At 50.4% G+C, this 17,828-nt stretch overlaps 1 protein-coding gene across 2 annotated transcripts; it reads right to left on the bottom strand.

The window, feature by feature from the left end:
* Positions 1-3,337: 3,337 nt before the first annotated feature.
* On the bottom strand, positions 3,338-14,090 carry SMIM29 (small integral membrane protein 29). Of its 2 annotated transcripts, none has more exons than XM_030561348.1 (6): positions 14,005-14,090; positions 13,258-13,375; positions 10,450-10,640; positions 9,010-9,035; positions 8,077-8,182; positions 3,338-4,435 (listed from the first exon to the last, which is right to left on the bottom strand). In XM_030561348.1, the coding sequence occupies exons 3-6, from the start codon at positions 10,558-10,560 to the stop codon at positions 4,373-4,375; spliced, it is 306 nt and encodes a 101-aa protein (XP_030417208.1). In that variant the 5' UTR covers positions 10,561-10,640; positions 13,258-13,375; positions 14,005-14,090; the 3' UTR covers positions 3,338-4,372. The 2 variants fall into 2 exon arrangements, with proteins under 2 accessions (XP_030417208.1, XP_030417209.1); XM_030561349.1 differs by lacking the exon at positions 14,005-14,090 and adding an exon at positions 13,965-13,989.
* Positions 14,091-17,828: the final 3,738 nt, after the last annotated feature.

The raw sequence follows: 17,828 nt of genomic DNA, 5'->3' as shown, positions 1-17,828 counted from the left end.
ACGTCAGATCCCCCCAACCCGTGTGTAAGGCTCACAAGGCCACCCCAGCCCTCTGATTGCAGGAGGACTGGGGGATCAGCCCCAGAGGGGTGTCTGCCATTCAAAGGGGAATTTGCCTTTCACAGGCAGCGTTGCTGATTCTTTGTCTTTCCCATCAGCTCTCTGGAGTTCTCCATCAGGAATAGCATAGTGGGCTTTTTAGTGACACACGTACTTCCAGGCCAGATTTTAGTGTATTTTTTTTTTCAGGTTTATTTTTGTTGGTTTGTTTTTTCCTCCTCCATTCACAACTACCTCTGGATAATTTAAGTTCCATTCTCTTAACCATAGATATGCTGCTGCTGTTACTGCTGCTGTACTGGTTACAACGTTTATTATTCCAACATGGTCTTTCTGGTTTTTATTCCTCCCTCCCCCCTCCTCTGGGAACAATTCATTTATGGTAGAGAGCCAAAGTCAGGTGAATTGGGGGGGGGGGGGGCGGTATTTTCAAGCATTAGACTGTTACTATAGAAAGGGACAGAGCCTTTCAAAGGGGTGTGGTGAAGGCGTCCCATCAACCCTCTCCCCCGGGCTTTCCAGCCAATGTTAGTAAAACGAGAGAAAATTGTACAGCAGCAACCCATGACCTATTCCCCACCAGCCCTTAGCGCTCACAGGTGGGGACAACACCCCTTCCTGTCCCTCTCTCTGCCCCCTTGGGATTAGCTCTCTACTGCTTTGGCCTGGAAACATTCCCCGGCTGCGCGACATCACTGAACTGGAGATGTTGCTCTCTAGAGAGAGAAGGAGCCCAGGTCGGCCACTGGACTGGGCCTGAACAACGGCAGAGGCAGCCCCGGCCTCTGTTTCCCCACCTGCCTCCGGAGGGGACGATGTTCGTGAGGTGACTCAGCAAACTCACGGGAAGGCACTTCAGCACAACAGCGCTGTGTGCGGCAGCCAAAGGAGGGGCAGGGGCAAGATATTGTTTGCTCATTAATCCACACCAGGTACTTTTCCCATGCTCCATGCCTCAGGCTGGGGGATTAGATTCAGCAGGAAAGTACACAGCGGGAGCATCTGCCTCCAATGAGCTACGGGCCAGAGATCCCTTCGCCACACCACACTCCATCCCTGAGCTACGACCAACTGCAGCGGAGCTGGAGGTTATTACTATGGGGAAGGCCAAAGGGGTGAAAGCAGTTTTGGATTTTATGTTGAGAGTTTTCACTGGGTGTTCAAGTCACCTGTCCAGCAGGGCTGGGGGGACCATGTGAGTGTAAGCCGTGGCTGGAAAAGGCAGGCAGGTGGCTGACAGTTGGCAAGAAGGGGAGGGTTGTTGGCCCATTGTTAAAGACCTTTTGGTTTCCTAATTGCAGTTACTTGAATAAAACATTTTATGGATGTTTGCAGCCTCCCTGTCTCTCCCAGCTGGTGGGTTGGTTTTAGAGCAGCACCCAGCCCCTGCCACGCAACAACCAACTCTCTCCCTGGCAGGCAGACCTCTGCCTTTCAATCTACATACAGACACAGCACAGCAGAGGGCTGCTTCCACCAAAACCTCAGAGAACTCAGGTCAGAACAGCACCGGACACAAGGTCCCTTTTCTAGCCCAGAGCCACAAGGGGGACAAGAGTGAGAGCAGCAGCTCCTATTCTCTGCTATAATGGTTCACTCCTGAGCTAAAGAGTGCCCCTGGCCATATCCCCAGCACCTAGGGATATTTCTTACAGACCTCTCCATGGGGCAGGTAGAACATCTGACACTTCCCCCTCGTCTGTTGGCTCAGGCAACAATGGTGCAAGCATAATAGGATTTCTGGCACCAAACGGATCCTTGGTATAATTTTTGGCTAAGGTTGCAGGGCACGTACAACTCCACACAGGGCACGTTCTGTGCACTGACCTTGGGATTCTAGAAATACACCCGATGGAAGCAGTGGGACCTTCAAGTCAAAGTCGATTTGGAGGCAGTTTGTCCCAAGGTAAAGGAAAAGACAAGTTGACCCAGCCCAGGCAATTGAATTCCCAGGCTAGAAACCCAGACATTGCAGAGTAAAAGCTGCCCTTCTCCAGCAAGGAACCCAAAACCACACCCATCATCTAGATTTTCATTCATGCCCATCAACACAGCGCGAGCACCTCAGCAAGTAAAGAACTGCCGGTCTGCACACACACAGCTGCATAAAAGGTTAGAAACTTGCCGCCCTTACAAGTTTCATTTGGTCAATGGCTACAAATGCTGTGTGTTCCTCTCAACTTCTTAGCTCATGGGCTGCTGTCCACATTTCGTGATGGTCACCCGAAGCGCGCACACTCATGTTACATATGCCCTATAAACCGATTTTGCTACGTTATCATCCCCCATTCCTCCATGAGAGCCCGATCCTGCCAGGGGCTGAAATCTCTTCCCAGGTGCTCAGCACTTTCACAGGATTGAGCACTACAGTTCCATATGGCACCCCTGTTGCTATCGTGTCTCCAGACAGGCCTCACAGGCACTAATTACGACAGAAAACTGCCATGAAAACAGCAAAGGCTACTGTAGGAACGAGGCAGCATCTTCATAGACACCTATCGACCGGAACAAACCGCGAAGCCAGTTTTCAAACAAGATGGTGAGGAGGCATCTAAAGGGTTAGAGTTAAGGTGATATTGGCACTTTAGTTGAGTGTGCAGCCCTAACTCTGCATTTTCTGGCTTTCTAACATTTAAGGGATTTTTTTTAATTAAGGTTCTGGAATGGTTACCATGCATTTGAATGACTAATGTATGCCTGTAACTTCAGAATCATTGTAACCACAGTTGGTTTTAGCTGTCAAGAGCTATGCCATGTAGATTATTTTTTTTCCCCCCAAAGCTCCCTGTCACCCAGTTGGAAGGAGGCAAACAAAAACAGCCTTTTTACTGCAGGAGCTCCTGGTGTAGAAGATGATTTCTCACTGGGTCACAGCCACATGCAACCTGCTTGCATGAAGCACTCAGCATCAGCACCCGTCTCTACTGCATTCAGTGCAGGGATAGTGGAGTGTGAGGAGAGTCCTGGACATAAGGGATTCTCTAAAGAGCAAGCAGACAGGACTGAGCCAAGGCTCAGCCTTCCCCCACACACACTCCATGCCATAGTCTGGAGAGATCAGTGGACCTGACTACAAGGCAAGTGGTGGTGAGATTTCTGTTCTGCTCGGAGGACACAGTACCTTTTCAGTCAGGACATCCCAGGCCCAGCTCTGCAGTTGACAAAGGGTTAACACAACACAAGCTGCAATTCACATGGGTTTTGACTGCTCTAAGCGGAAAGACAGGAACTGCAGATTACAAAAAAAAATAAAAAGATGAGATCTTGCCAGACACACTCACATTCACGGTGCCTTTTTATTTACAAAATATAGAGATAAGCTACTATTGAATACAAAAATTATCCACGTAGAAAGATCCACCTTGCTGAACTATTACAGAGTTTGGTTGTTTTACTATCCAGTAGCTTTTGTGCCAGGAAGACTTCTCCTCCTTGGCAAATACATAAGGCCTCTTGGCTGAATGCAAAGACAGACAGTTTTGCTCTGCTAAACTCACCCTGGTTTTACTGCATAGCCAAATTGAACCCATCTCTGCCCTGGGGTGACTGGAATCACAGGACTGTTTCAAATGCACCCATCTGAATGGCCTTTTGCAGGGCTGAAGGAAACATGCTTGCTGTCAGCTATTTCAAGATCGCAGCAAAGGCTCCATTAAACTAGGTCCCCATACAGAGCAAGCAAGAGATACAGTAATCAGATTTGTGCATGGGACTGCCCCATGCAAAGTAACACGCTCAGCATGTGCTTCGATAGATAGGCAGCATGGCAGGAGGTTTGTTCTCTGTGCAGTCCGCAGATGCATCTGCAATAACACAACTGCGTTGGTTTTAAATGGCTTATACCGAAGGGGAGGCTGCGATAAACTGGGTTTCCTGGGGCTGAGTCTCTGAGCCACCCAGCGATGGAGTTTCACCAACACACTCTCAGGATCAACAGCCTCTCTTCTGGGCCTGCGTGAAAAGGCTCAGAGGGTTTTATATCTGCAACCAAGAGGAGGAAAGAGCTGTTCCTGGTCAAAACGTGCAAACCCAAGACTCAGCCCATGCCTTCAGTGCTTCGCCGGCGGGAACACTCAGGGGCAGCACGGGCTGACAGCGCTCGGAAGCTAAAGCCAGCAAGGACTACACCCACCCGCCGTACCTTGTAAAGGGCAGAACGGGAGGAGGGGGACAGAAGTCGAGCAAAACGGAGGGTGGAGCTTTAAACAATTAACTCCATGTGGGAGGACTTGACGTTAGCACAGAAATCGACAAGAAGGGAGAGGGGTGGAGGTGGTTAGTACATCGCCTGGACACTGGTTGCCGAGCTGCGTTACGCTTTCATGTCCATGAGCAGAGTCCGATGGGGCTGGTATCCACCCCACCCTCGCATCACCTGCAACAAACAATACATGCTTATTTGCCTTCAAAGTGCCAGGCACCCCCCCAGACCCTTTCATCCTCCTGTGGACACAAAAGCAAGGTCAGGGTTAACCTCTCGGTCAGATAAGGAAACCAAGGCACAGAGATTAAGCGATTTGCCAGAGGTGTGGAAGGCGTCAGGATTAGAACTCGGGAATTCCCAGTGTCCACTGAGGCGATGAAAAGAAACAAACGCAGTCTGCATCCTGAGGGGCTGGTTTTCCTTCCCTCCCCGCCCCCACGTCATGACCTGAAAATGAGCTGATGCACTGGAAATCCCATGCATCAGTCCACAGCCACAGAGGAGAAACTCTGGATGCTGTCTGGCAAGCAAGGAGATAGCGGCAAACAGCATTCCTCAACTGCATGTAATAAGAGGCAGCTCTTGAGATGCTGGAGAAGCCAGATCAGCAGGAGTGGTCAGTTTCTCTCATGGAACATGCATTAAAGTTCAGTTGAAGCCCAATGCCACAGGCCCCGTTGCCTGCCCAAACCAGTTGTTTTCATGAATTCGTTTCCACCACCCTGGAAAACCTACACAATCCTGCAGACCCAACCCTTCGGTTTGTGCCCAGAACAGGCAGAACATGGGCAAGTGCAGGGGAAATGTCCCCAGCACCTTCCCCTGGCCAAAGGATTCAGTCTCTCTGAGCCAGTCTAATCATGGCCTCTGCAGAGTCTGCTTGCCCCAAATTAGCACCACTTTCAGCACAAGTTTGTGCAGCATGTGCACTAGCCCACTTGAAATGGAACTGAGTCTAAACCACTTCATTTCACCAGGGGGCACCATAGTGCTTCCAGAGAGCAAATGCACAGCTTGCTGCTGAACCAGGCGGGATCTGAATCAGCAATCTAGCTCAGAAAAGTGCTATAGGCTGGTTTACATTATGAAGTTATGTCAATCTAGTTACATCACTCAGAGGCGTGAGCATAATTAAGCTGACCTAAACCCCAGTGTAGAATTCTTCCGTCCACCTAGTGCTGCGTACACCAGGAGATAGATCAGCTTAACCGCGTCACACAGCGCGTGGATTTGCCACACCCCTTAGCGACATAGCTGGCTTGACAATGTTTTAGTGTAGACTGACTGACTTACTAAGAAGGCGAGTAGAAACAGGCAAGGATTAAACCCTTTTGATCTAAATTTCCCTCTAGTTCTGATCTAGTGCATTAGGTTCATGTCTAGGACCATTGGCCTGAACAAGATCACGCAGCTTTGTCGGTGATCATCTCAGCGCTAACACGGCCCCAGCAATCAGCCACGCCACACTCAGCCTGAGTCACTGACCTAATTTCCACACGGCCGATGTTGTTTATCTACAGCGCTTGGCCTCTTCTCAACTCCCCGTCCATCACACCCTTTAAATTAGAGCTTGAGGCCCCACCTTTAGATTTTGTGAAAGTCAGAGTTTTTTTTTTTTAAATTCAATATAATTAAAGTTAAAAATTCCCCTGCTGTATTTGCAACCCAAACACTGCAGCCTTGGGCTAACACATGAGAACTACAATGGGAAACTGACCTGTATTCATCATCCAGGTGGAATGAAATGCAAAGCAGTACAAATGGTGGAAAGTCAGATCTGAACTTTGTAGTTTTTGTAATCTACAGTATTATTCATTTAATTTAAGATGTGATTTTTAACAGTATATGCCCACTTTATTCTGGAGAGCTTTTCATTAAATAGTTACGAATTCAGAATGTTCTACATATTTCAAGTGCATAATGCTTAATTCTTTCACAGATGGGGAAACAAAGTGAAGCGAAGGACACCCAGGCAGGTCAGTTACAGAGCTGAGAACAGAACTCAACTTTCCTGACCCACAATTCAATGCCTTATTCCCTCAGCTCTGCAGCCTCCTTTCACCCAGGGGTCATGTCACTACAGGCATATTTTAAAGGACAGGATGATCAATATGAGGAAGGGGAAAAATCTTGTACAGATTTTTACTGATCCTGGTAATTGAAGTATTACGGGTCAAAGCTCTAGTTACAGCAGATGAAGTTTTCAAAACCACATTTTTGAGAGGCAAGTGGGTATTTCTTAGTATTTTTTTTTCTGATGCCAGATTTTTTAAAAATATTCCTCCATTTCTATTCAATGGTTCCTGTGGAGTAACAACAGTGATATTTAAAGGAAAACAGTCAATGTGAATTTCTCTTTGTTTTTTGGCACTTGGTCCATTTAAAAAAAAAAATCCTGTTTCTGACGGAGCCCCTTTCAAAAGCAAATGACAAGGTTTTTCTGCTTTCTCGTTAAACTTTAGGGCTCTTTTCAGCAGAGGAAATACCAATGCTGCAAACACAAAGGTAACTATACCTGGGAATAGACCCAGTGAGTTACGTGGTAAAACATTTGCAAGACTGAAACCTGACAATAGCAAGGAAATCCTTTGAACTGACTACACAGAATGAGCTGCCAGAGAAAGGACTATTCATTTCATATATTCATAGATTCCAATGCAAAAAGAGGCCATGATGATTATCGCCTCCTGTGTAACACAGGCCAGAGAACTTCCCCAGAATAATTCCTAGAGCAGATCTTGTAGAAAAACATCCTGGCTTCACTGAAAAATGATCAGTGCCGGAGAATCCCCCATGACCCTTGGGAAATTGTTCCACTGGTTAATTACTCTCACAGTTAAAAATTTACACCTTATTTCCAGTCTGAATTTGTCTCGTGTCAACTTCCAGCCCTTGGATCGTGTTAAACCTTTATCTGCTAGAGTGAAGAGCTCATTGCTAACTATTTGTTCCTCCTGTAGGTACTTATAGACTGTAATCAAGTCAGTGATTCCTTGCCCTTCTCTTTGTTGAGCTAAATAGACTGAGCTTCTTGAGCCTATGACTATAACGCAGGTTTTCTAATCCTTTGATCATTCTCATGGCCGTCTGCACCCTCTCCAATTGATCAACATCCTTCTTGAATTGTGGGCACCAGAGCTGGGCACAGGATTCCAGCAGCGGTCGCACCAGTGCCAAATGCAGAGGTAAAACAAGATCGCATTAGCTCTTTTGGCCACAGCGTCACTCATGTCGAGCTGATTCTCCACCACAACCCCCAACTTGTGCTCCTAACACGCTGGTGATAGTGATCTTCACCGTTACCATTAACAATACTAGATACAAAGTTTCCATACCAAAAATGCGGTTTGCCAAGTTGACTGACCTTTTAAAGGTAGCATTTACAACAGACCTTAGGACTTCACCTCGAGGAGCAAACTCCCTGGGAGACTATACAGAAACCTGAATCACCCTGTGATTACAGGCCAACAGTGGCACCGAAAGGTTGTTACTTGCCCACATAACTAGCCACTCAACTACTGATCCTGGTCCTGTGCTCAGACCCCATCCCCCGTGTCTCTTGTACAAGACTGCTGAATGCACAGTGCTCTCCTGGGCAGATCTACAGCAGATAATTTAGGATGAGGAACATTGGCCGGAGCAGCCTGGATGCTCGATAAAGTGCCTCCCCATGTTCCTCTCCGGCAAGCATGTTACCCCAAAACCAAACTTGACCAGCGCCTGAGATGACCGGCTCCAAGTGGCATCATGCCCACTCATGCCGCCCACCCACAGCTGCCCTCGCGCGTGGCCTCTGGACCCGAGCAGCTCACCTTGGTGTCATCTGGATCCCCCAGCAGCTCCTGTTCAGCCTCGTGCAGGTCCTCTGCGGGGTCGTAGCTGTACATCGGTAAAAGGTGGTGACGTAACCTGTCAAACCTGACACACGCAGAGACGGGACTGTGATGCTGCTCTGGGAACCCGCAGCCCCGCCAATGACCCAAAGGTGACGCTGACAATAGGATCACATGGCCAGCAGAGAGGGAGGGACTGTCACGGGGGCTGAGATTTCCAGAGCCGCCTAGGGGATGCAAACACATTCCTTGCCTTAATTTGAATGTCTAAACAGCTTTGAAAATCTCACCCCAGGTCTAGAGCCCATGGGCCAAAGCTAGCACTCCTTCCTCATTCAACGCTACCATCTCGCACTCCTCTTCCATCTTTGTTCAATCCACCTGCTGGCTCCTCTTACACTCAGGTCTAAGCTCCTCGGGGCAGCGGAGTGCCTAGCACACTGGGACCGAGCACAACGATGAGTCAATGGGAATTTGGTTCGTGCAAGGACTGCAGCATTTGAGCCCACAGCTATTGCCACCATAGGTCACAGCCGCACAGAAAGGATCTGGCATCACAGAGCCGAGAATCCAAGTCAGGTGGAAGGTGTTCATTGCCACAGAAGGTGGACGAGGACAGACCCAGGGGACAGAGGTTAATTCTCACTGCACACCCTCCCTTCCCTTAGCACCATTCCTGGTCTAAGGGGAAGGCCCTAAATCTAAAGGAACTGAGTGAGTACAGCCAGTGAGTTCTCTCCCAGACACACAAAGGCCCCCGTGGCTCCCCCAAGTGAGTCTGGATCTACTCTGTCATCTCCAACTAGGCCAGTGCTGCAGATGCCGTATGACCACCCCTCTTCTCCAGCCAAGCAAAAACAAACCGACTTCCTCTCCCTAACATACCAGCAGCCCCCAGACTTAGCCACTTACCTCCTCTTCTTCTGAATGTACATCATCTGCAATGAGGGGGAAAAAAGCATGTAGTGAGCAACCACACAGCACATGGGTTGGCGTTGTTATATTTAAAGTGAGTTTGGCACTAATGAAAGGGGCTGGCCAGACCTGGAGACTTCCATTTGGATGGCGGCAGGACTATCTTTCCCCCCATAGCATCCCCTGTCAATGGGCCTGGCCAGAGATCTCCAGACACCTGATGCCAGATTTTTAGGACAGCTCCACATGCTGGAGGCTGAGCTCTTTGGAGACACTGGCCCTAGGTGTTGGCCAGGAGTTGGCCACCTGGGAAGAGCCTGTTCCAAAGAAGCTCAGTCCATACCACTGCCATCAGGCTGCCAGCGCTGGCATCTGATTTGTGATCCGGACACACATTCAGCAGGAAGCGGATAAATCCGTTCATTTCACAGACAGCTGCTGGGTGGCCTGCAAGCAGTACCCATCCAGCTGGCAGAGACGAAAGGCTCTGTACCCCATCACCATAGGCCAGGAAGGACCATTAGAACCATCTGCTCTCTAGGACCTCCTGCACAGAACAGGCCAGAGAACCTCACCCAATGATTCCTGCATTGAGTCCATGCCTTGTGATCAAGCTAGAGCACATTTCCTTTAAAAATTTTTAAAAGGTCATCCAATCCCCTCACCTCATTTATAGTCTACAAGACACCACCTCAGGGATGGGCTTTGGCCCATCATTGCCCACTTACAATGAATCCTCCCTTCACATGCAACCCCACGGCAGGTCTCCCCTCCTTGATTCGAACAAAACTGTTTGGGGAGCGAGGCTCTCTCGGGTTTGGTTTTAGATCTGAGCTCTTTGACTGAGCAAGCTGCCTGGGCCAGCCCGGCTCTCAGGACCCAGATGTAGCCAGGTGTTTGTGGAGGCCTCTAGCAACTGAGAAAGAGAGTTGAGGCACTTCTGTGGTTGTAGTTAAATGCTCAGTGCCCTCCCTGCAGGAGTGCAATCAGCCAAAGGTCAGAGACAAGAAGCCACCAGGCACTGTACCAACAGTGCAGATTCTGCCAGGCCAGCAGAGAACTGCACCCTCCCGGATCGCACTCTCCCCAACTCTTTGGGGACGTCAGTGCTGGGGAAAGGCCTCACATGGCCACCCCTCGGGTGGACTGACATCTTCCAGCCACAGAGCAGGGACAGCCCAGGCAGCGGCAACTCCAGCTCAACACACACCTGCATAGGTCAGCCCCAACATGGAGGGACCACGTCTAGGGGCGAGAGAGACATGTGGTCTCCATGGGGCCCATTCAGCCCTTGGTTGCTGCCAGAGCTCCCAAAGTGATCTGCACTGGGACCAGCAGCCACCGAGGCAGTTACAACTTTTGGTCAATGCCTGGATTTGAACCAGCGACGTAGAGGATCGCACCATGGGGGCTCCCAAACAAAAACAAGTCTCTTACCACCACCACAACGATGCCGATGACAGTGATGAGGAAGAAGGGCACCAGGACGTACCCTACTAGGGAGTCGCTGGAGGTCCCGGCGGAGGTGGGAGTAGTCGTGTTACTCATTGCATCGGAAGCAACTGCTTGAGGGGAGACAGAGGGATGGCTCCGATCTTCATCAGGAAGACAACGTCTTGGCTAACCCTCTTGGCCGTAAACAAACAATCAGAACAAGATCGTAGATTTAAGATTTAAGTTTAAGATTCAAATCAGTTTCTCCCACTCAGCTGCCAAATTCCAGCCGGGGGGTGGGGGGTGTGAAAGGATGTGAAGTCCCCAAATTGGTACCATGGCGTATAACGTGAGTCATGAGACTGACTGTGACATCCGATTCAAGCAGAGGAAACATATTCAAGCCATTGGTATGTAGCCTAGCAGCCTGCTTCAGGCCCCACCCAATGCCCATTAGGGTCAAGGGAAGGCGTAACAGGTAAGGGATTGGATCCTTAACGTTTAAACCTATGAGCATGAATAATGGGTAATGCACTCAGGAGGGGGATACTTTAAAAAGCTACCCATGCTGCATAGGGAAACTGCGCATTTAAAAACAAGCCTGAGTGCATCTACTAGGCACTCGCTGAGCATCTGCTTTACATCGCATCACTGCACTCACACAGCACGGCCCAGCCACAGAGCCCAAAACACCCTGCATCAATAACTTCACCCCCATTTTTGACAGATGGAGAAAAACAGAAGCACAAAAAAAGAGGGAAGCGATTTGCCCAAGACAGAGTCATGGCCCCAGTGCAAATGTGGGCCAGTCCCCTCTCTCTGTTCCCCCATCTGTTAAAACAGCGATGATGCGCTTCCCTTCACCCTCCTAAGTCCCCGGGCATGAGGCAGACATCTTGGTAATGTTTGTGAGGCACTGAGATGAAAGATGCCAGAGAAGGACACAGCCTCCTGCAGTGCTAGGTAATACCTGCCTGCAACCTGGGCAGGGATTAAAGCCCACACACCTCGCCACTGCCCTGTCGTGTTGTTGCATCTACTAGAGAGAGACGGGCCTGTGGCTTAGGCACTGGCCTTCGGGACCTGGATTCAGTTCCCTGTTTTGCCACTGACTCCTGTATGACCTTGGGCAAGTCACCCTCTTTTTGCCTCCATTCCCCACCTATAAGATGGGGATGGTAATGCTTTGTTTCTCCTCCCTTTTGTCTGTCTCACCAATTTAGATTGTAACCATTGTTCCTCACTACATGCACATACAGCTCCTAGTACACTGGGGCCCTGATCTCACCTGGAACCCTAGACATTAGCCTGACACCAATAAGAGCACTAGGCTCAAGGAAATGCCAACACATCTTCACGACCACATTGCTGCCACAGAAACGCCCAGATGAGGACGTCGCTTCAGAGATGGCTCACGGCCCGTAGCACAATAAGCCCTGGGTGCAGCGGTAACACGAATAATAATTAACATTGCGCCATTTGGGGATATGAGAAAAAACAGCCCAGCTCTGTCTCAAATCTCTCCTCCGTGACGCTGGCGCAGAGACCTCCCCCAGCAGCTTAATCCATGAAAGAATCTCTGCCGTAGACAAGTATATCAGAGCACGAGTTTGCAATACACAGCACATACAAAAACTCTCTTGAGATGGATTAAGACACACATTGAAATCAACAGCAAAGGCCAGATCTTGGCTCAGGAGCAGACCCCCGAGCTTTCTGGAGTCAGGAAACGCCCTGGAAGCCCTTAGCCAGGAGGATGCATCTCAGATGAGCACAATGGGCCTTTATTCGCTACAGGGAATTACCCAAAGACCCACAGCCACAGGGAGCAGCTTGACAGAGTCCTGTGCAGGACTCATCCCAGGCCCCACCACTGTTTAGTGTTTGTATTACCGTTGCACCTCGTGATGGCCCGCAAGCCCATTCTGTTAGGTGTTACACATCAACAAAAATGATCCGTGACCCAAAGAGCTTCCGATCCACCATCAGGTCTCTCCTCCTTTGAAGGGATGCTGGCAGCCAGTCGAGAGCCAGATTTGGGGGAAAGGAGGCAGAATGGTCCTAATAAATACTGTCGTGCTTGGATGCAAACATTCCCCACCGGCAGCCCAAACCCCACAGCATTAGTCTAGGCCATGGCATCATTAATCCTGGTATCCATGATTTACTTATCCCTGCCCCAGCGTGGGGGGATGGAACAGGAAGCCTCTTGAGGGCCTTTCCATCCCTACATTTCTGTGGTTCTGTCTGTATCCTCCAGACAGAGCACAGATGGCTCACAAACCTTGAAGGCTTATTTCGGATTCGGGGTGGGAAAGTCCAACAAAGAAAGAACAAATGTAAAGTCTGCATGAGGGCCAGCACTCAGACTCGTCCTTAAAGCCCATCTGGAACGGACACCGTAGCAGACAGGCATGGAGTCTCCTTGCGCTCAAAGGCCAAAAAAAAAAAAAAAATAGAAGTGTAACATCTATCTTATGTACACACCAGACTCATAGAAGTCAGCCTGCATTGTCCAAGCAGAAAAGAAATGCAATGAATAAGGCTCTAAAATCCTGCAACAGGCTCAGCATAGGTTATCGGCCTATTGACCCCCTATAGCAGGGATCTGCCTGCAGGGAGCCCATTGCAGGATCAGGGCGTACAAGCATAATGAGAAATTAGCACTTTGTTATCTATAGGGTTATTGCTAGAGGCACTTATTGTTTTTAACCTGCTGGCAGCGTCCCCCTTTACCCGCAGTGTTCTCCATCCCTGTACATATAACACCCCGTCCCAGGTCCCCCATCGTTAGTGCATGGCTCTGCTCACCACCAAAAACTCCACAGCACTTAGGCAGTGTGTGCAATGGCTGCTGCTGGTGAGGCGTCACTCCCAAGACGTGTTCATCACCCTCTCAGGAGGCTTTGCAAAGCCCTACAGCTAGGTCCTGAGGAAGGACAAGCACAGGCTCAAACTCAAGCCCTGCAAGAAAACCCTGCAGGCTAGCGTACAATCCCTGCAGCTTGCTGGGCTTTGCTTGCTATGCTTTCCCCTAACCCACCCCCCTGCAGTCCTGCTGCAGGCCCCAAAGAGACTCCTGACTTCCCCTAGTCTGGCCACCCTTCCCTTTCCGGTACCTCACCTGCCAGCTTCCACTAATTCTTTACCCTGCTGCACCCCACCCCACCCCTCTGCCTGCTGCACAGCACCCCCTCTCCCTTTACCCCACTACACCCCCACCCCCTCTCCCTTTACCCCGCTGCACCCCCCACTCCCCTTTTCCCCCTGCACCCCAGCCCTCTTGCCCTTTACCCTGCTGCACCCCCCGCCCTCTCTCCCTTTACCCCGCTGCACCCCCCTTTCCCCGCTGCACCCCCTCTCCCTTTGCCACCACCCCAGACCCTCCCTTTGCCCTGCTGCATCCCCCCTCCCCAAACCTGCCGGTTCGCCATTTGCTGCCCCCCCCAGTCCCCTCCCCTCCTTCTGCCCTGCTGCATCTCCCCGGCCTGCCCCCTCCCGCCCCCTCCCGCCCCCACCTTTGCATGCCACGAGCTCCGGGCAGCGCCGGCCCCTTACCTGCCGCCCGGCCCAGCGCACCCCCTCCTCGCCCCACCCATCCGGAAGGGCCCAGAGGCGCGTGACTGACAGCCGGCTGCGGCGGGGCGGGGCCTCAGCCGGTGCCGGGCAGGGGGCGGAGCCAGTGCCGGCCTGGCCAGGCGGGGGCTGCTGGTGCAGCGGAGAGCCGGCAGGGGGCAGCAGTTGCTCGCATCCGTGGCCAGGGCGAGCCGGCCAGCTGGGGCGGGGGCGGAAGGGAAAGGATGAAGGAGCGGGTGGGGGGCTGTTACCCCAGTAGCCCTGCAGTGGGGCAGCCCCCCCGGGGAGGTACTGTCAGGGTCACACCAGCTGGGAGCACCCCATCTGCAGGGGTGCTGCCCTCCCCGAGGCCAGCTGCATCTTTGGGGATGTTGGGGGGGTCTTACCATGGGGAGAAGGGGCAGCATGTAGCTATGGCAGTGGGACAGGCACTCTCTGCCCAGGGCCCTGGCAGCAGCCAGCTGGCCCTGCCGCCATGGCTTGGGGTATTGAGGGTGCTGTTTGGCACACTGTGCCATTCAGGCTTCTCCAGGCAGGGCCCCTCATTCCACCAGGGCTGCTGCTGCCTAGCCCGGGCCAAAGGTCCCATCCACCATCTCATGAACCCAGGGCCACGGGCGTGCTGTAGGCACCAGCATTGATGGTTGCACCGCAGACGTCACTAAGTCTTGGTCCCACACCCTTGCTTCTGCACTCAGGCTCAGACACTGCTGCGGGTCCACTGGCGCCCCACTGCCACCCAGCTCTGGTCAGCATCCTGAGACTGCTCCACTGGAGGGATGAGTGGAGATAACTCACCCTGCAATAGCTGGAAGGCATCTGAGATACCTCCATGGCCACAAGGAGGAGAAAACCAGGGATCTTCTAGGAGGAGCTGAACTTTCCTATTTGTGGGAAGGATGGGTAGAATCCAACAAAGACTTCAGGGCAGACATAATGGAGAAGTTTTAAATGTCCCTCAACTGCAGGTCTTCCACCCCATCCTCAGCCAACTGGCAAAGGCCATAGGGCAGTAGAGTACCCCCAGCAGGCTCAGAGGTCCCATCCTGTGTCCTAACAAATGGTATCTAAGGCCCCATGCCACATATGGCCCAATAGTCCATGAGGTTCCATGTATCATGTCTCCAAAGCCCTGTAGCACATATCACCTCAGTGCTCTGTGCCCACCTCTAAGCCTCCTCGCTACAGAAACATGAAGACCAATTGTGGAATGGTCTCAAGGTTAATGCACAGGAGAAGTGGGTTAAAGTCAGGGCACCTGGGTTCCACCTCCCCAGCTCTGCCAGTGACTGCCTGTGTGACACGACATTGCTGTGCCTCAGTTTCCCTATGTGTTAAATGGGGATGATACCTCTCTTGCTTTGGGGTGTCCAAGGTGGTGGCATGGTCTGAGAGTCTGTCTCAGTCCTATCTACTCTGCAGAGCAAACCAAGTTTATCCATGTGGGAGGACTACCGTGTTATAGAGTCTAGACAGAGATTACAGTGTAGACAGGACCGTGTCAGTTGATTACTCTGACCTGAACATGCATGTCAAGAAGGCAAACACAGCACCGATAGGTCTGAATGGAAATGCCATGTGTCTTCTCGAGCAGGTTCAAAAGGAGGAGCATGCACCCACCATAGACTATCAGGGTTGGAAGAGACCTCAGGAGGTCATCTAGTCCAACCCCCTGCTCAAAGCAGGACCAATCCCCACAAGCACACAAGTGCAGGGCTTATGAGCTCAGACAGCCACACAGGGCTGCGTGCAACCTATGGGGAACTCAGCCTGAGGCCCAGGCTCCTTGAAAAGTCTGCATGCTCCACAACCTATGCACCCGTGGCTTAAACCTGTCCATACCAGCAGGGGTCTCTGTTCTTCTGAGCTCTTTTGATCCTCTCTCATTCGCCAGGCCAGACCCTCAGCGGGCATAAATCCAGTCCCATGGAACGCCACAGATTAATGAGGCGCATGCTTTGTCAGGCCTGATGTGTGTGGATGGGATGATAACTGACATTTAAATACATGCATGGACCCAAATTCAGTGTCAAACTTAAGATGCGGAAGTGGAAAATGCTGACACTGTTATGGAGGAGGAGGGTTTAAGAGTAAGAAGAGAATTATCATTATATGTGAAAACAGCAACAGCTAGGAAAGGATTCTAAAAGGACCATATACCTAGGCTTGGCAGAATTAGATTTTTATTTTCTTATAATTTTGACAGATACAATGGATGTTTATTTTAAAGCATTTTCTTATCAATTTACATTTTCACAGTTACATGAAATTATGGGGGAGAGGCAATATTTATTTAATGACAATGGGCACTGTGAGTCAAAGTTAAAGCTTTATAACAATTAAAGCACAAATTATCAACATCACAGGTCAAAATATACCAAGTGAATATCCTGACATCAATCCCTATGAAGTTCCCGAGCAGCATTTTTCTTACTTTGCCTCTCTGTACATTGTGATTATGGTGGATGAAAATATTGTTTCGTGGGTTTGTGTCTAGGGGGTGAAATCAATCTTTACCAACACTGATCAATAAAATCTAATCCTTCCAAGCTTACATATAGCTATTTCAGACAGCGCATCATTAGCCTAGGGAACTCACTGCTACAGGGTATGAGAGAAGCAAATGGTTTAGGACAATACAAAAGAATAAGGCAGAAGGAGCCTGACTCTCCATTGCCCTGCTACCATTCAGATTGGCTAGTGCCTTTCAGTCACTTCCCACTAGCCTGAATGAACAGCACTAGAATAACAACAGCATCTGCAGGCACCGTAGCCAAGATGACCAGACCTTCCGTTCTCCAGCTGGGGTCAGGGTTCCCTTTGGGATACAGTATATTGGACCACTGGTCTGGTACCTGGTGTTTATTTCCCCCCACACACACACACACACACACACACCTTTCTTTGAAATATCTGGGAGATGCAGCTGCTAGGGACAGGGGAGCAGGCTGGACGAGCTGTTGAGATGCTCTGAACATTACTGGAAACTGTCCCTGCAACACAAATCGCACCCTGCATCAGCCCTCACGCCCTCCCTCCAGCTGTCTTCAGGGCATGTTGCAGAGACTGGCTGCTTCTACCAGCAGCTGCCGAGTTTGCATGGTTCTTGCAAACTGTTGCGTTCCTTAACACGCACCCAACCTTGCAACCTTCCCCCGACTCCTGCAGAGTCACGGGAAACCAAGGGGGAAATGGACAAGACTAGTCGGAGAGATCTCAGGTAGCTCCATCGCAGGCTCCAGTCTTGTTTGATTTCACAAGGGTGGGCCAAGGCTGCAGTCAGATGCCCTCCAGGGAAAGCTCAGGTGCTGCCCGAGGTGGTGTTGGCAATTACGGCAAACAAGTCAGAATGAATCCTTTAATCAGAAACTTTGGCTAAATGCCCTGGCCCGTTGTCCATGAGAGTCTCAAATTCATTAGCTAACCGCCGTGATTTGCAAATTTCTTCAAGCACTCGGACTTGGACTGCCTGTTGCTCACAGATGCCTTGCTGCAGAGTCACACCTGACACTGCATTGGTTAGTGATCGGAATGACACGGGGCACTGTTTCCATTCCTGGAGCGGATGATTTATGTAACTGACCAACAGCACATAAGCGGCAAATGTTACAAGTGAATCTACAATGCGCCTCTGGCAAGTATTCAAGCTGTATATCCATCTTTTGTGAGCATCTTATTATTATTATTCATTGTCTTACCACCCTAGAGCTTAGATCAGGACTGTACTGTGCTAGGTGTTGTACAAACAGATTTAAAAGTTTATTAGAAAATGTTTAAAAATAAACGATACAGAGAGTTAGAAAAGT

The sequence above is a fragment of the Gopherus evgoodei genome, chromosome 4 (genome assembly GCF_007399415.2).
Source record: "Gopherus evgoodei ecotype Sinaloan lineage chromosome 4, rGopEvg1_v1.p, whole genome shotgun sequence".
In the NCBI taxonomy this organism is placed as follows: domain Eukaryota; kingdom Metazoa; phylum Chordata; order Testudines; family Testudinidae; genus Gopherus; species Gopherus evgoodei.
This window is presented reverse-complemented; position numbering and strand designations above follow the sequence as displayed.

Excerpts from the sequence above, each read along its gene's own strand:
- SMIM29 (XM_030561348.1), bottom strand. The coding sequence starts at position 10,560 with ATGAGTAACACGACTACTCCCACCTCCGCCGGGACCTCCAGCGACTCC. Across the intron at positions 9,036-10,449 it reads TCGGCATCGTTGTGGTGGTG|ATGATGTACATTCAGAAGAA; the intron begins GTAAGAGACTTG and ends CCCTCATTGCAG. Across the intron at positions 4,436-8,076 it reads GGGATCCAGATGACACCAAG|GTGATGCGAGGGTGGGGTGG; the intron begins GTGAGCTGCTCG and ends TGTTTGTTGCAG.